Below are 24,798 nucleotides of genomic sequence, written 5' to 3' on the forward strand. Positions count from 1 at the left end.
ATTCAGTTAGTAAACTTCCTGTCAAACTTTCCAATTATCATCAGCAGATGCTTATGGCTTGGAGACTTATTTACAAGCATAATTTCTCGCCACACAATTTTTTAATTTGGAACAACTGTAATATTCTACATAAGAGGAAATCTTTATTTCTTGAAAACTGGTTCAATAATGGAGTGATGTTAGTAAACCAGCTATTTGATAGTGAAGGTAATTTATTTAATTATTCCGATTTTGTTTCAGGATACCAATTCCCAGTATCTAGTAAAGAATTTAATATAGTTTTCAAGGCCATCTCTTTGGAAATCTGTATGCTGTTTAGAAACAATAATAGTTCTACAGTGACCTCTGTTTATCCCCCTAGTCCTGAATCTACTGCAGTTGGTTCTATTTGTTTTTCAATGCATAAATCCAATTATAAAATAAGTTCGTTATTTTTGGACCCTGTTACTTCAATTCCATCCTCCATTTCTTATTGGAATAACCTTTTTGATGATATTAAATGGACATATGTTTGGTCACTTCCTCAGAAATTCTTTCTAACAAATAAAGTTAAAGAAATATCCTATAAAATTATTCAAAGATTTTATCTAGTTAAATAACTCGGTAAAAATAACTTTTTACTCGATCTTTCTGGAATAATATTGATGCTCTGATTGTCCAAAGGGTTTTTTGTAACTTTTCTTTATCATATAGACACATTCTTTTTGGGTTTTATATCAAAGACAAGAATCTAATTAATGCACGTTTTTGTATAAACCTTCTTTTATATAATGGAAAGTTTCATATCCATAAATGTAAATATATGAAAAGTAAACCCCACTTCAGCTTTTTCAAAGAAGAATTGAAGATGTATTTAAATACAATTTCAACTTGTTAACAAGAAAGCAATGAAAACATCCAGAATTTGTGCCATGTTTAATATTCTCCCTTAATGCTTTTTTTTTTTTTTTGTGCCCTCTTCTCTTAATTTTTTTCCTTTTTTTCTCTCCTTTACATTTCTTTCACATTTCCTCTCTTAATGTATTCCGAACCTTAATTTCTGTTTTGTTTTGAAAGATTGTTTATATTTCTTGTATGTATCGACTTGTTCTGTTGGTTAATATTGCAATAAAAAAAACAGCAATGAAGGAGCAACGAAGCAAATGTAGCAATGGTTTTGAATGGAAAACTTTATTGTCAGCGGAAGTGCCAATTACAACGCTGGATGGAAAGGATCCACGTGGGTACTTCCTCCGGTCCGGTCAAGCAGACACACACTGAAGGTTAAGCAAGCTGTCTGGGCTCTTTGTTGAACGGGACCCACGCGCTGTCCGGTGGGTTTTGAGCGAGGGTGAACCGAAAGGTTATTTGCCGAGATGGACCCCATGAAAGCGCAGCAGCTCGCCGCGGAGCTGGAGGTCGAAATGATGGCTGACATGTATAACCGGTATGAAGCTCTGATGGTTTGAATGTGTGACGGCATGCTTTCTGACAGATTACTGACGTTTTCGATATCTGACATCAGGAAAAAATATGGACTTGTGTAGTAGACTAAGTATCTATTGAATAGTAATTTGTAGATGTTGTAGTAACAATTGGCCTAATGGCTATATGCATGATACGTTTTATCATTTCATTATTAGATCTTATTTAGACACCAGGCCTTGTTTAAGAACGCATTCTTGAATCGTTTAAAGCACGATCAAACTTAATATTTGATGCGATAATAACCCATAACCTGCTGTAGTGTTATTCACTACGCCTGCCTGTAACGTTACTGCTGCCGTCAGAGTTCTTGTCGTTTTTGCAGTAACAGTTTTACATTCAGGTATTAAGCAGTTTCACTGTCTTCCTAAGTTTTTCTAAATGTTTGCATATTCTGTCTTATATAAGTAAAGTTACAATACCAGCAGTATATACTTTAAGTTCACATACAATTTACAAATAATTCTATTTACCCTAGTACAGTATGCGTACAACTCGAATGATCTTTTCTGCCCGCAGTTAGAGATCAAATTTGAGCAGTTAGATCATTAATGCATTGCATTTAATTCTGTTGTGTACTGTATGTATGTAGTAGGACTGCAACTAACGGTTATTTTGATAGTCGTTTTATCTGTCAATTATTATTAATACACTCCCCGGCCAAAAAAAGTCTGTTTGAATTTAAATAGGCAAATGCTTAGTCAATGATTGAATTATTATTGCAGTGATAATAATATTTCTAGCATGTTATATGTTTGGCAACAGTTCTTCTAACCCTAAGTTATGGAGTGTGTAGCTTTTCATTTCATAAACAACCAGGAAAACACATTTTTCAATGTTTTCAAACTCAGCTCCTGGAGAGAGGAGCCTTTTTTTATGGATATCAATGGAGGAGAGGCTTCACTACGTTGAATAAACAGCTTTTGTGAGGAAATAGCTTATTTAATAAATCGATAGCCTTTTCGCTAATCTTTAACACGTTTTACACTAAACAATACTTTTTTTGGGAACCATATGTAGATTTTACCTTGGAAAAAAAGTTAGTTTTTAAGAGAAGGCAGAGTAGATATGTCGCGAGGGGTTGGACTCCTTTACGGCATTACCACCAGCAAACGTGTAGTAGTATTTAATAATAGGCCTTGTGCAATATTGAGTGACATGAAAAAAGAGAAAAATGTAATTATAAATATTGCATTATATTGTAGTTTAATGGAAATATATATACAGGTCCTTCTCAAAAAATTTGCATATTGTGATAAAGTTCATTATTTTCCATAATGTAATGATAAAAATTAAACTTTCATATATTTTAGATTCATTGCACACCAACTGAAATATTTCAGGTCTTTTATTGTTTTAATACTGATGATTTTGGCATACAGCTCATGAAAACCCAAAATTCCTATCTAAAAAAATTAGCATATTTCATCCGACCAATAAAAGAAGTTTTTTAATACAAAAAAAGTCAACCTCCAAATAATTATGTTCAGTTATGCACTCAATACTTGGTCAGGAATCCTTTTGCAGAAATGACTGCTACAATGCGGCGTGGCATGGAGGCAATCAGCCTGTGGCACTGCTGAGGTGTTATGGAGGCCCAGGATGCTTCAATAGCGGCCTTAAGCTCATCCAGAGTGTTGGGTCTTGCGTCTCTCAACTTTCTCTTCACAATATCCCACAGATTCTCTATGGGGTTCAGGTCAGGAGAGTTGGCAAGCCAATTGAGCACAGTAATACCATGGTCAGTAAACCATTTACCAGTGGTTTTGGCACTGTGAGCAGGTGCCAAGTCCTGCTGAAAAATGAAATCTTCATCTCCATAAAGCTTTTCAGCAGATGGAAGCATAAAGTGCTCCAAAATCTCCTGATAGCGAGCTGCATTGACCCTGGCCTTGATAAAACCCAGTGGACCAACACCAGCAGCGGACATGGCACCCCAGACAATCACTGACTGTGGGTACTTGACACTGGACTTCAGGCATTTTGGCATTTCCTTCTCCCCAGTCTTCCTCCAGACTCTGGCACCTTGATTTCCGAATGACATGCAAAATTTGCTTTCATCCGAAAAAAGTACTTTGGACCACTGAGCAACAGTCCAGTGCTGCTTCTCTGTAGCCCAGGTCAGGCGCTTCTGCCGCTGTTTCTGGTTCAAAAGTGGCTTGACCTGGGGAATGCGGCACCTGTAGCCCATTTCCTGCACACGCCTGAGCACGGTGGCTCTGGATGTTTCTACTCCAGACTCAGTCCACTGCTTCCGCAGGTCCCCCAAGGTCTGGAATCGGTCCTTCTCCACAATCTTCCTCAGGGTCCGGTCACCTCTTCTCGTTGTGCAGCGTTTTTTGCCACACTTTTTCCTTCCCACAGACTTCCCACTGAGGTGCCTTGATACAGCACTCTGGGAACAGCCTATTTGTTCAGAAATTTCTTTCTGTGTCTTACCCTCTTGCTTGAGGATGTCAATGATGGCCTTCTGGAAAGCAGTCAGGTCGGAAGTCTTACCCATGATTGCGGTTTTGAGAAATGAAACAGGCTGGGAGTTTTTAAAAGCCTCAGGAATCTTTTGCAGGTGTTTAGAGTTAATTAGTTGATTCAGATGATTAGGTTAATAGCTTGTTTAGAGAACCTTTTCATGATATGCTAATTTTTTGAAATTTGAGACTTTTTTTTAATTAAAAACACTTCTTTTATTGGCCGGATGAAATATGCTAATTTTTTGAGATAGGAATTTTGGGTTTTCATGAGCTGTATGCCAAAATCATCAGTATTAAAAAAATAAAAGACCTGAAATATTTCAGTTGGTGTGCAATGAATCTAAAATATATGAAAGTTAAATTTTTATCATTACATTATGGAAAATAATGAACTATCACAATATGCTAATTTTTTGAGAAGGACCTGTTTATTAAAATTGTGTTCTCTGTGGCTTCCAGGTTTCAACAAAGGAATTAGTTAGACTTTAATTGTAATGATTTATGTCTACAGTGTATGTCTATAATAATGCTTTTTAATGAATGAAGGGAAAAAAATATTAAGATTTTAATAAATAAATGGCTTCCTTATTTCAAACAAATCTACAATGTAGAATTAATGTGGGGGGGTTTTCAAGAGAAAAACATAAACCAACATCTCCTTCATCCCTACATGCAATAAGGGATGCAATTGTTAGAAACTACTTTCGACTGTTTCGTCTAATGTAGTTTATATAAAGTGGATAATCCAGAGTTTTTTAATCAAAGGTATCCCAATTTTGCTTAAAAAGTTTAAAAACAAACTGACGCTTTGATCCAGATCAAAACCACGGCTGGATTTTGTGATCTAATCCAATTTAAAAAACAAAAATTCTTCTTTTTAAGGAACCCATTTTCAAGATTTGACCAATCCAATCAGCAACTTTTGAACAACTTGGTAATGGTCTGACATCTCATCTCTCCTGTCTTTTTTCCTCATGCAGAATGACCAGTGCATGTCACAAGAAGTGTGTTCCGCCTCATTACAAGGAAGCAGAACTTTCAAAGGGGGAAGCAGTGTGTCTGGACCGCTGTGTTGCCAAGTACTTGGACTTGCATGAGAGACTTGGCCGTAAACTCACTGAGCTTTCCGTTCAGGATGAAGAGGTGATGAGGAAGGCCGCTGCGGGCACTGGATAAGACCCGACATGGACTCCAAGGGTAGAGCTGAAGGCCTTGGATGGGGTTTGTGGGCACTTTGGACATCCATGACAGGGAAATCAGGCAGCGTGGACATCAATATAAATATTATAACGAACAATATTGAGACAAATATTGATTCAATGTTAGATATGCCAAAAGATTCAGACTTTTGGAAGGAGGTGGGATACAGCAACCAGGAGTTGTTAGTTTGTTAGCATGAACATTATTAACATCACAGGAATAAAACGTTATGTGGTTCGGGAGATTTTTTGAGTGTTGTGAAATTGTGTCCTTGTGAAATCGTAGGTGACTTTTTTTTATGTTGACACTGGTCATTGTAATTTCTTACATTCTCTGAGTCATTTTACAAAATGTACCTTTACTGCATTACAAAATTAAAATGTTTACCAATCTGTTTAGCTTTTGACCCTTTATTTATTCAAAATGAGCAAAAGAAAAATATACTTTGTGTGTGTGTGTATATATATATTATTTGTCCCATTGGTAAATATGATCTAAGATGGCTGTAAAAATAAAATCTGCATTGTTAATCCTTTTTATATTTTATTAAAATTAAAAGACGTGTAAAATTAGCAAAAATCTAACATTTCATTGAAGTAAAAGAATTGAAAGTGGGGGGAGGAATCACATTATGAAATAAATGTTTTTCTCCAAAGCACATTGGGAACAATTATTTGCCCCCTGTTATAAAATACATTTTGCAACCTCCTTTCTCCGATAATGCCTGATGAGTTTGGAGAACACCTGCCAAGAGATCAGAAACCATTCCTCCATACAGAATCTCTCCAGATCCTTCAGATTCACAAGTTCATGTTGGTGATTCTTCTCTTCAGTTCAGCCCACTCATTTTCTACAGGGCTCAGGTCAGGGGACAGGGATGGCCATTGCAGATACTTGGTTTTGTGCTCTGTTACCCATTCTTGTTTTGATTTTGATGTTTGTTTTTGGATCACTGTCTTGTTGGAGGATCCAAACATGGCCCATTATAAGATTTCTAGCTGGGGTTGTCAGGTTTTGATTTTTTATCTGTTGGTATTTGATCTAATCCATGATGCCATGTATCCTAACAAGATGTCCAGGACCTCTGGCAGAAAATTAGGCCCACAGCATTAAAGATACAGCAGAGTATTTCATTTTACACATGGGGTACTTTTTTATCCCTCTGTGCACCAAACCCATCTTAAGTGTTTGCAGCCTATATATATTATTGTGAAATATTATTACAATATAACAAGTCTTCTTAGCGCTTGGCCCTGATAATGGCTGCTTGAACAACTGAGAAATATATTCCTGAATATATAAACTCAGAATATTTCCTGAAGCAGTAAGGGTTTACTTAGTTTGTCACACATGGCTTCTCCATTTTGGTTTAGTTTTTGTTAAATAAATATCATGGTGTAGTATGTCATGTGTTGTTGTTCATCTGAATTTGTTTTTACCTAATTTTAGGGCACGCCAAGGAACGGAGGATTTTATTATGTCCTAAAACCATAGAATTCAAAAGGGTTTTTCCTACTTTCTTTTTCACATGACTGTATAGTAGGCAAAAACGTGTTAAAAGAAGTATTTCCGAATTCACAGTAGCCTACTCATAAAAGAGTCAAAATGTACCCTGATGACCATCTACTTCTGGCAAGATCGTTTTTTAAGTTATGGTCCTACTTCCAACTAAGAGCACTTTTATTTCAAGCTTTCTCATTGTATATTAAAAATGAGACCGCATATGCAAATTAGTTTGGTATGTTGATAGAAATATTATCTTTTCCTCATTTATTTCCTTTCACAGACATTGTGCAAGAGAATACAAACAGGCTGTCTTCCAATTTGCTTGTGTAATACTGATAGCCGACATATCGAAGCACTATCCCTTTAAGAAAATGGGGAACTAAGGAGAAGACTTTCATTTCCTTCTCTGTTTTCTTAATAAAACCCGCACGCACCTGTTTCAAAGGGGAAAGTTTTATTAAAGGCTCGATATAAGTTTCTTAACGTTGAGTTTAATCATTTAAAAGACGTTGCAGAGTTTGTCGTTGTAGCGAAGTTCATCCCTACCAGTGTGGTGAGTTATTTGCTTTTTAGTTAATGTTTGCTTCGCACTACGGCATCGTCAAGCTTCATTGCATACAACATTACCTATACTGCTAAATGTTTTAAAATGTAGCGGTGTTGACATCGAATGAACTGGTTTTGTACACTTGTTTTATATTTTCCGACCCCAAACCTCGTTTTTTTATTACCTCCAAGAATAGATGTATGCATTACTTTATATAACACAGCCATACAAGCGCAAAATGTAAAAATTTTCTCTCTCTTTGTTTCACCTACATTTATTTTGATTTGTTGTATTTTTGAAATCGTCATTATCAATGATCTCCCTATCCTGCATCTCTCTTGTGGTTAGAGAGCAGTGCGGCCGCCAGATGGCAGCAGTGACCACTGAAGACAACGTGTACAGCGAGGCTGAAGTCAACGACGCGCCCCCTGCTGGTGGAGATGATCAAGTGCAGCTGCCCGGTCCTGAAGGAAACATACAGGGACAGGTAGCGTAAGCTCGAGACTTTATATGACATGTAGCATGCCATGTAGGCTGTGTAGCATGATATTTGTTCTGGTACTTTTTGCTGTAATGACGACAAGACGTCTTGAAACTTTTTGTAAGGAGAAAAGAATCAACAGATTAGATAATTAAGTTTTAACCTCTGGTCATTTTAATGATTCTAGAAGTTTCAAGAAAAGTGTTCTTCAATCAAAGCAACAGTTGTTTAGAGGGTAATAGAATATGAAATATTATGTTATTTTACACGCTGTACGTCTTTTAATTGAATTAGTTTATTTTAATATAATTTTATGTCTAGGATACTAAATATTATTCTTATATATTTATTACAGTGTTTTTCTTTACAAATGATTGAATCAAACAGAATTAAAACATTTACACTACTGGTCAAAAGTTTGGAATATATATATATATACATTATTATTATTATTATTATATATTTTTAAATGCAGTAAAAACAGTGATACTGTGAAATATTATTACAATTTAAAATACATTTTCTAATCTATTTGAATCTTTTTTAAAATGTAATTTATTCCTGTGATGGCAAAGCTGAATTTTCAGCATCATTACTCCAGTCTTCAGTGTCACATGTTGCTTCTGAAATAATTCTAATATACAGATTTTCTGCCCAAGAAACATTTATTATTATTATTATTATTATCAATGTTGAAAACAGTTGTGCTGATTAATATTTTTGTGTAAACCATCATACATTTTTTTCCCAGGATTCTTTAATGAATAAAAAGTTCAAAAGAACAGCAGTTATTGGAAATAATATTATTATAGTTATAGTAATATAATGTATTGTTACATTATAAATGACACTTTAGATCATTTAATGCATCTTTAAGTTTTAATTTTACTGAGCCCAAACATTTGAACGGTACTATATATTATCAAAAACAACTTGAGTAAAAAGTTGAATATAAAACTGGTCAATGTCATAAATGTGCTAAATCTTCACTTTCCATCAAAGCTTTTCTCTGTTTAACTTTAACAAAACCCTGACACTTTGTTTATCTCCAAGTCTAAATGAAAAGAAGAATTTTCACTGTGGTCTCTGACTTTTGGCCCTTTCCTCTACTAACAGGTGGAGGAGTTTCTCGGCCCACATCCTGACTACGATGAGGAGGAGGAGGAGCGCAAGTACTACAGACGAAAGAGGCTGGGTGTAGTGAAGAACGTGGTGGGGGCCAGTTGCGGAGGAATGATCATCTACAGTGTTTACATGGGTCAGCCATTGCGCATCACACACCACAGGCACACAGTATGATTCAGTCCAACGATGACCTCATACTCCTCAAAGTCTGCGTGCGCGGTTTTATAAAAAGATTCTACTGTAAATACGACATTGAGTAGGACTCTACGTCTCAGTGGGATTTTATTATGCACTGTCTGCTTCCATGCAGTTCCAATGAATATGACATGCTTTGTGGATGGCATACTTGAGTGACTCTTCACTCATCTGTCTTTTTTAGCAAGTTAATTGGCATAAACACGCTCAAAGATGTCTCATTTGGTCTGAGACTGTGAAATTGAGGAACAGCTGACAAATCTCGTCACATGCCATAAGTAAAAGGAGGATTTGGGAATGTTGTGCCTGTTTTTTCACAGATTGTTTCTCTGTAGGTCTGTTACAGATGCAGTTAATTCTGCACTACGATGAGACGTACCGAGAGGTCAAGTATGGCACCTTAGGGCTGGAGGATATCGACAACAAAATGCTGATGGGCATCAACGTTACGCCTATCGTCGGCTTGCTCTACACACCGGTGCTCATTAGGTAGCATGCTGACTGTTGTTAGTGTTTTCTGACCTGTATATTGTTAGTGTATGCAAACTACATTATTCCGCTTTTCTCATTTAGTTTGGTTCTCTGGATGTTTGTTTGTCACCCACCAACACTGTTATTAGCAGCACTTCTTCATCTACTGTCCACTTAATGCTTGAGCAGTTTTGGCACCAAAGGTCTTCTCACACCCATGGTGTAAACTAAAAATGACTTTTGATAATTACAGTCCAGTGCAGCCACTCTTTCACTTTTAATTGAGGTTTGTTTCTCAATTTCTTCCTCAGATTTCTGGGGACGAAATGGATGATGTTCCTAGCTTCAGGCATCTATGCTCTTTTTGTTTCAACCAATTACTGGGAGCGATACTACACTCTTGTACCATCAGCTGTGGCCATTGGTGTTGTCATTGTTCCGCTGTGGGCATCCTTGGGAAACTACATTACCAGGTGAGGGTGTTCAAAAGCAGTGCGTAGATCACACCAGCATTCAAAATAATTTATTTTTGGAAGAAATTAGTACTTATATTAAGCAAGGATGCTTTAAATTGATCAAAAGTGACAGTAAAAAAATATTTATAATGTGACAAAAGATTTCTATTTCAAATAAATGCTGGTCTTTTGAACTTTTTATTAATCAAAGAATCCTGAAAGAAAATTCTATATTAAACAGAACAATGTCAAAATTGATAATAATATAAAGAAATGTTTTGTAAGCTTCAAATCAGCATATTAGAATGATTTCTGAAGGACCTTGTGACACTGAAGACTGGAGTAATGATGCTAAAAATTTATCTTTTCCTTCACATGATTGAAATACATTTTTAAATATATTAAAATTGAAAACAGCTGTTTTAAATTGTAAAAATATTTTGCAATATTACCATTTTATTGTATTTTTGATTAACAAATTTGGTGAGCAGAAGAGACTTCTTTCAAAAACATTAAACAATCTTACCAACCCCAAAATTTTGAACGGTACTGTTTGTATATGTCAATAATTTTAAGCATGTTTTTAGGCATTTAGAGTACTTTATTTTACTACTTAATATTGCACTAATTCATTTAGCATAATATTGCAAAATAACGCAAAACTGAAGGTGCAGCTGTGATGGATGATTTATTGTTACCATATTAATTATTGGCAAATATTAGACATTTTTAAAATGCGCCTCTTTAAGTTGATATTGTGTATATATATTTTGTGGTTACTGGCCATAACATGAAAATAATTACTGGTATTTGTTTATTGGTATCGGGCAGAATTATAAGTCAAGTCACCTTCATTTACAGGTCCTTCTCAAAAAATTAGCATATTGTGATAAAGTTAATTATTTTCCATAATGTAATGATAAAAATTAAACTTTCATATATTTTAGATTCATTGCACACCAACTGAAATATTTCAGGTCTTTTATTGTTTTAATACTGATGATTTTGGCATACAGCTCATGAAAACCCAAAATTCCTATCTCAAAAAATTAGCATATCATGAAAAGGGTCTCTAAACGAGCTATTAACCTAATCATCTGAATCAACTAATTAACTCTAAACACCTGCAAAAGACTCCTGAGGCTTTTAAAAACTCCCAGCCTGTTTCATTACTCAAAACCGCAATCATGGGTAAGACTTCCGACCTGACTGCTGTACAGAAGGCCATCATTGACACCCTCAAGCAAGAGGGTAAGACACAGAAAGAAATGTCTGAACAAATAGGCTGTTCCCAGAGTGCTGTATCAAGGCACCTCAGTGGGAAGTCTGTGGGAAGGAAAAAGTGTGGCAAAAAACGCTGCACAACGAGAAGAGGTGACCGGACCCTGAGGGAGATTGTGGAGAAGGACCGATTCCAGACCTTGGGAGACCTGCGGAAGCAGTGGACTGAGTCTGGAGTAGAAACATCCAGAGCCACCGTGCACAGGCGTGTGCAGGAAATGGGCTACAGGTACCGCATTCCCCAGGTCAAGCCACTTTTGAACCAGAAAAAGCGGCAGAAGCGCCTGACCTGGGCTACAGAGAAGCAGCACTGGACTGTTGCTCAGTGGTCCAAAGTACTTTTTTCGGATGAAAGCAAATTTTGCATGTCATTCGGAAATCAAGGTGCCAGAGTCTGGAGGAAGACTGGGGAGAAGGAAATGCCAAAATGCCTGAAGTCCAGTGTCAAGTACCCAGTCAGTGATGGTCTGGGGTGCCATGTCAGCTGCTGGTGTTGGTCCACTGTGTTTTATCAAGGGCAGGGTCAATGCAGCTAGCTATCAGGAGATTTTGGAGCACTTCATGCTTCCATCTGATTTCATTTTTCAGCACGACCTGGCACCTGCTCACAGTGCCAAAACCACTGGTAAATGGTTTACTGACCATGGTATTACTGTGCTCAATTGGCCTGCCAACTCTCCTGACCTGAACCCCATAGAGAATCTGTGGGATATTGTGAAGAGAAAGTTGAGAGACGCAAGACCCAACACTCTGGATGAGTTTAAGGCCGCTATTGAAGCATCCTGGGCCTCCTTAACACCTCAGCAGTGCCACAGGCTGATTGCCTCCATGCCACGCCGCATTGAAGCAGTCATTTCTGCAAAAGGATTCCAGACCAAGTATTGAGTACATAATTGAACATGATTATTTGAAGGTTGACTTTTTTTGTATTAAAAACACTTATTTTATTGGTCGGATGAAATATGCTAATTTTTTGAGATAGGAATTTTGGGTTTTCATGAGCTGTATGCCAAAATCATCAGTATTAAAACAATAAAAGACCTGAAATATTTCAGTTGGTGTGCAATGAATCTAAAATATATGAACGTTTAATTTTTATCATTACATTATGGAAAATAATGAACTTTATCACAATATGCAAATTTTTTGAGAAGGACCTGTATATAGCGCTTTTAACAATATGGACTGTTTCAAAGCAGCTTTACAGTGATAATAGGAAATTACAGTAACAGAGATTGTTTTTGGCTTTACAGAAGCTCTAGAATAAAGTTATTGTCCAGCTAAAGTTAGTTTTGATTGATTCACTTCCGTCGCAACGATCATTAGTTATTAACTTAGGTGTTGCTAACACAACACCGTTCTAACAGAAAATTATTTAATGCGATCCAGACATTCATTTGCATAAAACAGTGTCTGGTGGCTCTGAGAATATTTTATCGCTTCCACATAGCCACGTGAATCGGAATTATCCCGACAACGTTTTTATTAGTAGAGAGGTAAAGGGAAGGAGACCTTCACAAGGGAGAGACTAGTTGACACTTCAGGACTGCGTTGTCATTGTGTCCATGCTCAGGTCCTTCATCAGATCCGGATACGGCCTGGATCCGGCGGACTGCGGTAAACCTTGGATAAACAGAGAGACTAATATTAGTGTAGACGCCATCCTTCTTATGATGTACAAAGTACATCAGGATTTATGGGAAGTGTTCCCGGTTCCGGCTGATCTAAACTATGCAGCCTAACATTGAATTATAAAAGTCTATAATGTGACAGACTGTCTGCTTCCCAGACAATGTTAGGAAGATTTTTCCAAAGTTTTGGTGCTAAATAGGAAAAGGATTCTAGCGCCAGCAGTCGATTTAGATATTCTAGGTATTATCAACTGGCCAGAATTTTGAGATCGCAATAGACGTGAAGGAGTATAATGGGTTATGAGCTCGCTCAAGTACTGGGAGCTAAACCATTTAGTGCTTTGTAAGTAATCAGCAATATTTTAAAATGTATACAATGTTTAATAGGGAGCCAATGCAGTGTTGACAGCACCGGGCTAATATGGTCATACTTCCTGGTTCTGGTAAGAACTCTAGCGGCTGCGTTTTGGACCAACTGTAGTTTGTTTATTAAGCGTGCAGGGCAACCACCCATTAGAGCATTACAATAATCATGCTTGATGTCATGAACGCATGAACTAATTGTTCTGCATTTGTCATTGAGAGCATATGACGTAATTTAGATATATTTTTTAGATGGAAAAATGCGGTTTTACAGATACTATTCACGTGACTTTCAAATGAAAGATTGCTATCAAAGAGCACACCCAGGTTCCTAACCGACGACGAGGACTTGACAGAGCAGCCATCAAGTGTTAGACAGTATTCCAGGTTATTACGTGAGGAAGTTTTTTGTCCAATAATTAGAATCTCTGTTTTTTCAGAATTAAGTAGTAGAAAATTACTAGTCATCCAATTTTTTATATCAGCTATGCATTCCGTTAATTTGGTGAATTGGTAAGTTTTGTCAGGGCTTAAAGAAATATAGAGCTGAGTATCATCAGCATAACAGTGAAAACTAATGCCATGCTTACTAACAATATCTCCTAAGGGTAGCATGTACAGAGTGAACAGCAACGGTCCTAGTACTGAGCCTTGTGGTACGCCATACTGAACTTTTGATCGATAAGACATCTCTTCATTTACAGCTACAAACTGATAACGGTCAGATAAGTATGATTTAAACCATGCTAATGCAATTCCACTAATGCCAACATAGTTTTCTAGTCTATTTAAGAGAATGTTGTGGTCAATAGTATCAAATGGAGCACTAAGATCGAGTAACGCTAATAGAGAGATACAACCACGATCGGATGATACGAGCAAATAATTTGTGACTCTGAGAGCTGTCTCAGTACTGTGACACTGTCTAAATCCTGACTGAAAATCCTTGCAGATATCATTTCTTTCTAAAAAGGTACATAGTTGTGAGGATACTGACTTTTCTAGTATCTTTGACAGAAAAGGTAGATTCGAGATCGGCCTGTAATTGGACTAATTCTGTAGGCTCAAGTTTCGGTTTTTTAACAAGCGGTTTAATCATAGCCAGTTTAAAAGTTTTCGGTACGTATCCTAATGACAAAGATGAATTAATGATATTGAGAAGAGGATATATGACCTCTGGAAGCATCTCTTTCAATAGTTTAGTCAGTATAGGGTCTAACATACATGTTGTCGATTTAGATGATTTAATGAGTTTAGAAAATTCTTCCTCTCCTATAGCAATGAATGAATTTAATTTTTCGTCAGTGAGACTACACTACACTGTCTGATGCGATGCTGTAGTAGATGGTTGCGTAGTTATAATTTTTTTCCTGATATTATCAATCTTATAAGTGCAGAAGGTCATAAAGTCATTACTGCTGTGCTGCTTGCAAACTTCTGGGCTTGAAACTTTATTTTTCGTCAGTTTAGCAACTGTTTCGAATAAATACCTAGGGTTTTGTTTATTTTCTTCTAATAGGGTTGAAAAATAAGCAGATCTAGCCGTTTTTAAGGCCTCTGTATGCAATCGAGCTCTCCTTCCATGATATGCGAAATACCTCTAGTTTTGTTTTCTTCCAGTTTCGCTCCATTTTTCTCCATAAAACTAGTGAATCCTTAGCTGTGTGTAATATTTTCAAACAAAAAATGATCCTAGTTTTAGCAGTTACTGTAAGCCATTTGTAGGTTGATTTCCAACATCAAATCAACCAAGTTGGTAAACTGGAAGTATTTAGGAAACCTGATTGGTCATTATTTTTCAGATTATTTAGCTAGCAGTTCTTAGCTCCTCACATGTTCTAAGAAAAAGCTCACTACTCAGTTATACATCTATTTGTATCTAACTTCCCACCCGTGTGCTTATCAGAATGGCCCAGCAGTACTATGAGTATGTGAACTATAAGGACGAACATGTCCAGGAGCAGAAGAAGCCCCCCAAAGGAGCCTTCCATCCTTACATCATCATTTTCCAGTCCGTCTTCTACATTGTTTTCCATGTGAGTTAAGATAAGCAGTTTCAAGGCACTCTTAAAATGTGGACTGTAATGCTGTAAGCAGTAATGGTTAGCCTGTGATTAGTTATGTTTGCCATCATAACTAAAGTATTTGTGTGTATTCACAGCTGCGTGTGTGTGTGTGTGTGTCAGATGCTGGCTGCATATGTGGGTTTGTGCATTAACATGCAGTTATTTATAGTTCACTCTCTGTCTCTCTTCTCTCCCTACAGCTGAGTTTCGTGTTTGCCGAGTTCCCGATGGTGCTGTTCCTCAATAACTATCTGAATGATTACAATCACACGCTCTTCAAAGTCACACAGTGTGGTAAAGTCGTCTCTCTCAATGGTGTCCTCATTTTAGCTTGAAACGCTGACATTTTAGGTGCTCAGTATTTGCATAGTATTAGTTCTCATGTCCTTTTGTGGAGTTTTGACATGCTTGATTCATGTAGAATAAGTCATGTAGAACTAGAACAGCCAAAAAAAAAAACTTTATAAAGTAACTAAGATTTTTAAAACTTTGAGTCCTTTTGTTGGATAATTCTGGAAGTTATACCTATAAAAAAGAATCTATGAAACTACCGCACCCAGCTTAAGGTATAGATAGATAGATATATTTATAAGGGAGCAGCAAAACTTAAAAGCAAGAAAAACTTTGACACTGTGGAAAGACAATATCTCACCTCAACAGCTGTTGTTTGAACACCAGCTCTACAAGACTTGAAAATGAGTAACTCAGTGACAGAAAAAGATCAATCTCCATGTGCGGTGGCCCCAAAAAGAATTGACACATCAGCCAATTCTTATAAATGTATGAATTACATAACAAATTATCATACCAAGTGCTATTTATTTATACACTGCCATTCAAAAGTTTGTCAGTGCGATTATGTAAGGGTTTTTACAGAAGCTCACCATGACTGCATTTACTCGATCAAAAAACAGTATTGTGAAATATTGTTATAATTTTAAAGATGTTTTTTTTTATTATTTGAATCAGTTTTAAAATGTAATTTATTCCTGTGATGGCAAAGCTGCATTATTACTTTATTTATACAGTATTCAGTGTTGCATGATCCTTCAGAAATCATTTTATTTTGCTGATATGGTGCTGCTTAATATTTTTGTGGAAACCATGATAAAAAAATTTTCAGCATTGTTCATCAATTAAATTAATATATTATGTTAAATATGGCCTAAAATAAAGTGAGTGAACTGCCAATATTTACATTCCTTAAATTCACTTCAGTCAAGTAAAAAAAAACAATTTAAAAATCTTATCAAAACCATCTTGAATATGTGTTAGTTTCATGTGTTGATAATGAGAACATATATTTCAAAATAAAATCGAATGTGTCAAGAATATTTACAGACAGTTGGATCTGATGGGAAAAAATCAGTCATTTGGCAATTAGAAACTTCACACTTCTGACTTGCTGCAAACCATGGCGTCAGCACATCTGCTCTTCAATGTATGTCTGGCTCTTCCTGGCTCTCAGCAGAGATGACGATAAGCCTTTTTTTTTTAAACCAGTATTTGAAATAGCAAAATAGCCAATCCCTCCACATCACCAGCAGCACTGCTAAATGTGGAAAGTCAACCACTTGCCATTATTGTATAGTGAACCTGAAACCTGAACGAAGCAGCCTGAAGTCTATTAAACTTTATTCATCCAGACTAAACTTTAGTTTAAAACATTTGCAGTCTTGTTAGATACATTATTTATCTCTTATCTCATCTTATCCTCTCTCTCTCTCTCTCTCTCTCTCTCTCTCTCTCTCTCTCTCTCTCTCTCTCTCTCTCTCTCTCTCTCTCTCTCTCTCTCTCTCTCTCTCAGGAGCTAGTGGGAAAGGCGTGATAGAGAATTTCAATAAGACAGTTTTGCGCAGTTTGCCTCGCTCTTTGCTGCTCATCGAGGTGGAGAGTGTGCTCATGGGAGCAGCCTTCCTTGCCATGCTTATTGTAAGACTATTATTTTCATTATTATCACTATTATGATGTCTCTATTCTCAGCATCATCTTAAATACCCCCCAAAAATTAGGACTAAATCAGTGAGTAAAACCCTAGATACAGTTTATAGCCAACAACAGTTTGACCTTGATAGTCCTCTCACATAGACATTTGAAATTGAGCCAAAGTTTGAGGCCTTTTTTTGTTGTTGAGTAAATACAGATAAAAAAAAAGGAATGTCTTTCCTTAGAAATAAAAATCTTTTATTTAGCCTTAAGTTATTCAAAAGAATCCATAAGATTTTCTGGTAACACTTGACTTTATTACTGTAGTAAAACAGTAAATTATGCATAATTACAAGCAACTAACACAACCAAATCTTAACCCTAAAGTACATATTGTTAATTAATATTACTCAGTACTTATTTGTTTAATTACACTGTAACAAGGACACCTTAAAAAAAGTGTGACTGATTTTCTTTTCTTTATGAATAGTTTCCATGTAGTGAAAGTGAACGAGTCAATGACAATCAAGCTCCAAATTGACAAAATGACGCATGCACTATATTCCAAATCTTTGTGGGGTGAACAAACTGAAATTTGATCATTGTTCAATAAAAGGTACACTATGTAACTGTTTTTTTTATATATTAACAAAATTTAAATTATTCAATACACCATCACCCTGACTCACTATTGTAGTGCTATTATAAGTATTTATATTTTAGACCAAGCGGGATGTTTTACATGCGAAACTGTGTACTTGCATCACTCGTTCGTGTATGTTTCGTCACATCCCTAAATAGAGAAAAGGTGCTTCGGCTTCATAGGTTAGTTGTCTCAACGAGCGAGAAAGCTTGACATGGACCAGCTAAATCTCCAACCTTCGGGGAATCACCAGTTAAAAAAAATAAAAACCGCAGAACAGAGGCGAGTCTGCTGGCAAAAAGAGAACGTGACAGAGCTCGTGATAAAACCAGAATCAACATTAGTTTGGCTTTTCGGAGATGACGAGAACTGAGGGATTTGAAATGTTGTAAAAGCGTCGCGGAAATGGCGCTTTTATTAACAGGCGAGTAAGGTATTTTACTGAACACATACCCTAAACTCCCATATGTAGCTCTCTAACAGAGTTCATTGTAAAGCATTATCTATTGTGAAGGGTCATTTCATGATGGTTGTTGTAGCGCTGTGCTGGAATTTATTTTCAAATAAGTACCGAGTCTATTAATGGGTATAGCTACGGTAAGTCAGCTAGTCAGCTTGAGATCCTTTCCATCTAAACTGGATATATTTTAGTATTGAATGTTTTATGAGCAGTAGGATAACCATATTCATCCGCACAGTCACACAGAGCCAAAGCGCAACCAAAACAATGTTTTTCCTCAAAAAACATGCCGTTTTGTTTTTAACCGCTGGAGTGCCCAAAGTAGCTTTCAAATCAAATGTACTGTAGCAGCACTAGATGCATCAAATCTGGTTTGACATCAATTATGTTTGGTTTTGAATTTATAACTTTTGACATTAATTTAAATTAAGTCTGTTTTATTTTAGTATCATTGGGATTGTATTTTTTATTATTAATATATTAAATTAGTTTTTATTTGTATCCGTTCCATTTAATTAAAAAAAAGTTTTAGTCATTTTGTTTTGTGTTTTTGTCATTTTTATTAGTTTTTTTAATATTTTTATATAGTTTTTAAGAATTTTAATTAGGAAAATTTGCCTTGGGAACTAGCTGAAATAAAATAAACTAAAACCATAAAAAATATACATTCAACTGATTGATAAAATTTTATAAATCAATTTTAAGTTAACTATAATAACCCTGAATTAAGTTAACGTTAAATCTTGCCCTCGTTTGATATCAGCAAAATATATTTTGGTATGTTCCTCACACAAAGTAATCACATGGTATTAGATTTTTCATTTTTGAGTGAACCATTTTAACAGTGTGCTTCCAATGTTCCCCAAATAGTTCCTGGTGTTGTGTGGAGCTGCATATCGGCCCACAGAGGAAATTGACCTTCGCAGCATCGGCTGGGGGAACATCTTCCAGCTGCCCTTCAAGCACTTACGTGACTACCGTATCCGTCTGCTCTGTCCGTTCTTCATCTACTCTGGCTTTGAAGTGCTGTTCGCCGTGCAGGGACTCATACTGGTGAGAGAAAATAGAATGTGTATCTGTACGTTAGTCAAATATACAGTTAAAATCTGAATACCAGAAGTCACACAGTGTCAGCTCTCGGCCCTGAATATTTTTTAGTTTTTTGTGTTGCCATTCTACAAAATTAAAGGGTTATTTCACACAAAAATGAAAATTCTGTCAATATTTACATTACACTCATGTTGTTCCAAACCCATAAGAGTTTGGTTAATCTTAAAAACACAAATCAAGATAATTTTATTAAGAACCCTGGGATGATTCTGTCCCTCCATTGAAAGTCCAGGTAAAATATTCAAAAAGGTCATAAAGGCATCATAAAATGAACCCTAATGAGTAGAGCTACTTAATCAAAGTCTTTAAGAGATACGATCACTTTATATGATGTACAGATTTAATTTAGGCTTTTATTCACATATAAATACACACATAGAGCAATTCACATATGGTAAACATGGAAGTTTGTGTGATGTCACATGCTATAACAAACCTCATTGGTTCAACTTCCACGTTTACCATATGTATCTGTCGATCATTGTTTAGATGTAAATAAAAGCCTAAATTAAATCTGTTTGTCATATAAAGTGATCGTATCTCTTCACAAGACTTGAATTAAACCACTTGATTCATATGGATTTGTTTTATGACGCCTTGATGACCTTTTTGAATCTTTTAAGCTTTGGTTACCTGGATGGACAGAAACCTCTCGGGTTTAATTAAAAAAATAACTTAATTTTAAAGATCCTAATCATTTTTGGGTGAACTACCCATTTAAGCAACTACGAACCGCAAGTAAACCAATTTTCCTGGTATTTAGGTTAATTATGCTATTAAAATAACAGCGCACAATCACTCATAACCTAAAACAGATTTTCTCTTTTTTTAATCCCTCTCTTTCTCAGTCATATGGAGTGTGTTCGGTCGGGATGGAGAAGCTGTGGTTGTTGGTTATGGTGTATGGTTTGTCATCCTCAATCTGTTCGGGCCTGGCCCTGATTCTGCTGCGCTTTCCCAGGGCGGTTATTCTTCTGTCGGGAGCTTTCGTGCACTTTGTGCTAATCATAACCCTTATGTGCTGGTCGCCCCAACCCAAAACACCTAGCTATCTTCCATATCTGTTGGTGCTCACTGCCCTCTGGGGTCTGGGCACTGCTTTCAACAAGACTGGACTGAGCAGTGAGTACAAATGGGATTTATACATTCAAAACATACAGGAAAGGAGAAAAAAATACAGGAAATAGCCATCTAGACCGATTCTGGAAGAGGTTAGATTACAATCACATCAATGATATGACATTTAACATAACATTGTTGTGTGTAGTTCTGCTGGGGATGCTGTATGAAGACAAGGAGCGACTAGACTTTGTTTACACCATCTACCACTGGTGGCAGGCCATTGCCATCTTCATCGTCTACCTTTGGTCTGCATTGCCTATGCGAGTAAGGCCTTTATTTCTTTAGGTTTTGATTGCATACTTTGCATTTACTGTAACAGGATGCCAGTCAAACAAAAATAATAGGGTGCAAAAATTACTTGTTTAATTTACAAATTACAGAATCGCTTGATAAAGGTGGCTGTTCAGAAGTGATTTAGTGGTATTTCAGTGTATTTAGTATAAATAAGTTTCAAATTAATGTTGTTACTTTTGAGATCCTGGTTGTTTTTGTGCCATATAAATATCACTTTGTGACGAAATAGTTCTGCTTGTTTAAAAAAATTAAGAATACTATTATAAGTTGATCACTTACCCTTAACTACACATTGTCACATGAGAACGAGCCAGTATATACATAGTATGCATTACAGTTCATTACATTTCGAATGAGATTGATGAAAGTAAGCGGTTAAGTGATGAAGTCACTTGATTCTGAATGATTCACTGAGTTTGATTCAAGTTCAAAGCCATCCCGTGAAACTTTTTGACGGAAGGCGCAGTCACATAGGCTATCTACTGCTGTTCGACATTGTTTAGTCATTTCAATAGGAATCCACATGATCGGGAATTTCATGTGATGACGAAATATCTTGCAGATATGCACATCGGGTTCAGTCAGTCATATGAATTCACAACGCTGAACAACAGAAAGCTGCTTTGTTTGAAAGTGATTTCTGTGTTAGTTGTGCTTCATACATCTCTACACCATTGGAATTAGATAATAGATTTTTAGTTTGTAAATTGGACACTCTAATAAGATGATATTTGATGAAACCGCATTAAACTATTGTCACACTTATTTGTTGCATTTTGGTGGTCATTTTAGTCGCAGTCTGGAGTCCTATCTGTGCGGTCACATTTGCGATATTTTAGCAACATTGCATGGCCAAAAAAGTCTATTTAAGATGTAAGAAGTACAACTCAAACAGAAGCTAGTTTCAAACCAACATTCGCATGACCAACTTGAACATGAGTGAAATCTGCGTGGGGAACTTCACGCGTAACTCCCGATCGCACAGATTTCTACTGAAATGACTGGATTTTGTCCACAAAATTCATTATATGTTACTGCACCTTGGAGATTTTTTGTTTACATATTAAAAATCAATGTTTGATCAATGCTAAAAATCAATGACTCTGGTCCCTTTCCAAGGCCAAGCTCGGACTCCTGTTGTTTGCTCTCATAGTGGCATCTTTATGCTATGCGCAGATGGAGCGTCGCCTGGCGAAGAAAATCCCGTTTAGGTTGCCACGGATTCCGCGTCCACGACACAAGGTAACTCAGCCATTGAAGTCGGCACGAAACGGAAGTTATGGTAGTATTGTCTTTCTGATTATTCGAGTGAAATGGCTTCTGGAATGAAAAATAAATATGCTTGGCGGGACTTGATTTCATCCTTGGGAATTTATTGGTGTTGCTAACCAAATGGAGTCCGATTAGAATACAAGTTTACAGTCAGATGTGGAGGATATTAGTCACACACAAAATGAAGAGAACAGAGGCTGTTTCGAGGAGAGGTTAAAGTTTTTGATTAAAGATTACAGGTGCACATTAATAAATAAAAAAATTAAAAAATTATGTTCATGGATAAATAATTTATAATAAACACTGCAACATTCTGTAAACAATAAGAATTCCCCATTTTGATTTCATGGTGACCTTAATGAGTCTGTGAGAGATTTATTAGAAGAAAAAAAATATTGTTCACGTTATTGTTAGAAGTTGAATTCAGTTGTTCTGTAAACTCTATCCTCAATTTGTAAACCAAAAAAAAAAAGCACTTACTATGTTTTATTTTTGTTGAAGCACAAATGTTTATTAGAAATTGTGTCTAAACTGTCCTTTTAGTCCTGTCCTTGACTACTCTTACAGGTGGATAAACTTCCGATTTCATCATTATTATACTTCCATATCGCTCTCATTACTAATGTCTTGCATTACTATCCCGTTCCTCAAAGGTCAAAGGTTACCGATACATTGAGGAAGAAAATTCTGATGAATCAGACACGGATCTGAGTGATGCTGACGATGATGAGAAAGAAGAGGATGAGAGAATGTTGGTTGTGGAGGACAACAATACAGGCAGCGATTCCCAGGGTTCACCGGGACCAGAGAGGAGCGGGGTTAGGGACCGCAGGAGAAGACAAGACAACGCTGCCTACGAGCAGGCCGGAGAGAGAGAGGACTATGTCCAACACATGAGGGACTAGAAAAGGAGAGGTGAAAGATGAGAGGAAGTTGTAAAATACTGAATAGCCAGATTGAAAGAGAAGCAATGGTATTGGAAACGTTTTCTGACTTTTTTTTATTAAATCCAATTTTTTTTCTTTGGAAAGAAAAAGTGTGGGCCACCGATTAAAAAAATTAAGGTCAAAGTTGTCCACAGTAAAAAAATAAATAAAAGTAGAAGTGATACAAGCATTTCATTGAAATGGGAAGTGAAAAGAGGAAACTGCTGATAGATTGTAAGGTTAGGTGGTTTGTTGCCATAGAAATGGATATTCTCCAATTTGAACTTGGTCAAGGTGATGCGCTTGAGTTGTGTATTTAATTCTAATTCCTTTTTATTTGTGTGCAGAAATTCTTCATCCACTTCATGGCTATTTTCCTCATTGTAACTGAAGAACCAAAAAGCGGTACATTTCATTTTCATATATGATGTCATAAAACCAATGTTAAATATTGTAATAACGATGACAGATTATAAGATTTAAAATGCTGCTTTTAGAATGTTTTTAAGCAAGCTATGATGTGCTATAATATGAATATGATTCAAAATGATGTAATTAAAGTTTGTGTACAGTATTTCAGTATGTCTTTGTCTTTCATTTGCATTGCATGTAGGTGCTTTTGCAGTTATATTCTTAGGGGCTGATCACAGAAAGCATGTTTTTGCATTTCACTGCTCTGCTTTTCCTTTGCATTTTATGTAAACATGGGCTCTAAGGAGTTGTTTGACCATTGCTTCTGTGTCTCGCTATGAAAGCAAAAATATGTAAAACCCTTTAAAAACACATTAAACAGTCAGTAAGAACAATTAAAGGGATAGTTCACACACAAATGAAAATTTTGTCATCATTTACTCTCCCTCATGTTGTTAAAAACCTGTATGAATTTATTTCTACTGCTGAACACAAAGGAAGATATTTTTCCCCCATACTCTTCAAAATATCTTATTTTGTGTTCAGCAGAAGATAAAAAAATAAATCATATTGGTTTGGAACAATATGAGGGTGATAAATTATGACCAAATTTAAATTTTGGGGGGAAAAACTAACACTCAGCTGAAAAGACTTTCCCAAATGGGTGATTTACTAATGAAACTAAAGCATATATAGTTTACCTAAGAAAGCTTAAGTAAACATAAATAAAATACACCAATAATTCTCTAAATGTGCTAACTTTGTACTAGTGGGCATTGTTTTTAAAGCTACTGACGAGACACAACAGTTTGCATGACTGAACATAAATGTGTTTGATATATTAATCCACGCATATGAATGTTTTATTGATGTGTGCTGACACACAAACTGAAAATTATATTTTATCATGTCATAATTTCATCAATAACATTAAACCTGCAGATTTGGACTGGAGGATTGTCTTTCTTTCTTTTTTTTAACGAATTAATTGGTTTGTCAAGACTAAATTAGAATTTAAAATGTTACACATGTACATACCTTTTTTCTGTTCTAAACAGTTATTAAATACATACAAATCATTCAAAAAAAGAAATGTCCACATGATTCTAGTAAAGCTGAATCTGCATTAATATTTGCATGTCATAATCGCCCCAGCATAAGCCTTGTTATGTTTCTAAAGCATTTACTACATATTATATATGGAATAATTCTATTCTTTTTATGGAATATTATAAAGTAATTGAAAATATTGAAACACCAGCATTGCAGGTGTTTCATGTCAGTTGTTAATATATTGTTAGCATGTATTGTATCCATTTTATAATAAGACTATATAATATAATCTGAAATATTTTTTTTTCTTGATTTTTTTATTTAT

The 24,798-nt window shown here is 36.0% G+C and overlaps 2 protein-coding genes across 3 annotated transcripts; both read left to right on the top strand.

Moving 5' to 3' along the window:
- Positions 1 to 1,168: 1,168 nt before the first annotated feature.
- On the top strand, positions 1,169 to 5,529 carry timm10 (translocase of inner mitochondrial membrane 10 homolog (yeast)). Its single transcript, XM_077246456.1, has 2 exons — positions 1,169 to 1,426; positions 4,916 to 5,529. Exons 1-2 carry the CDS (start codon positions 1,356 to 1,358, stop codon positions 5,109 to 5,111), a joined length of 267 nt encoding a protein of 88 aa, XP_077102571.1. The 5' UTR covers positions 1,169 to 1,355; the 3' UTR covers positions 5,112 to 5,529.
- A 1,443-nt stretch (positions 5,530 to 6,972) lies between these two features.
- On the top strand, positions 6,973 to 23,583 carry unc93b1 (unc-93 homolog B1, TLR signaling regulator). 2 transcript variants are annotated; one of them, XM_077246477.1, is made up of 14 exons: positions 6,986 to 7,194; positions 7,537 to 7,675; positions 8,786 to 8,927; positions 9,325 to 9,478; positions 9,772 to 9,933; positions 15,097 to 15,226; positions 15,457 to 15,550; positions 17,064 to 17,188; positions 19,156 to 19,338; positions 20,244 to 20,517; positions 20,663 to 20,781; positions 21,931 to 22,053; positions 22,737 to 22,998; positions 23,357 to 23,583. In XM_077246477.1, exons 2-13 carry the CDS (start codon positions 7,556 to 7,558, stop codon positions 22,986 to 22,988), a joined length of 1,878 nt encoding a protein of 625 aa, XP_077102592.1. In that variant the 5' UTR covers positions 6,986 to 7,194; positions 7,537 to 7,555; the 3' UTR covers positions 22,989 to 22,998; positions 23,357 to 23,583. The 2 variants fall into 2 exon arrangements, with proteins under 2 accessions (XP_077102591.1, XP_077102592.1); XM_077246476.1 differs by having other exon boundaries at positions 6,973 to 7,194; positions 22,737 to 23,583.
- The last annotated feature ends 1,215 nt before the right edge of the window (positions 23,584 to 24,798 follow it).

The sequence above is a fragment of the Siphateles boraxobius genome, unplaced genomic scaffold, assembly GCF_051911475.1.
Source record: "Siphateles boraxobius isolate OS27281-9 unplaced genomic scaffold, OSU_SipBor_1 29, whole genome shotgun sequence".
Lineage (NCBI taxonomy): Eukaryota > Metazoa > Chordata > Actinopteri > Cypriniformes > Leuciscidae > Siphateles > Siphateles boraxobius.

Excerpts from the sequence above, each read along its gene's own strand:
- unc93b1 (XM_077246476.1), top strand. The coding sequence starts at position 7,556 with ATGGCAGCAGTGACCACTGAAGACAACGTGTACAGCGAGGCTGAAGTC. Across the intron at positions 7,676-8,785 it reads AAGGAAACATACAGGGACAG|GTGGAGGAGTTTCTCGGCCC; the intron begins GTAGCGTAAGCT and ends CTCTACTAACAG. Across the intron at positions 17,189-19,155 it reads CCTTCCTTGCCATGCTTATT|TTCCTGGTGTTGTGTGGAGC; the intron begins GTAAGACTATTA and ends TTCCCCAAATAG.
- timm10 (XM_077246456.1), top strand. The coding sequence starts at position 1,356 with ATGGACCCCATGAAAGCGCAGCAGCTCGCCGCGGAGCTGGAGGTCGAA. Across the intron at positions 1,427-4,915 it reads ATGGCTGACATGTATAACCG|AATGACCAGTGCATGTCACA; the intron begins GTATGAAGCTCT and ends TTCCTCATGCAG.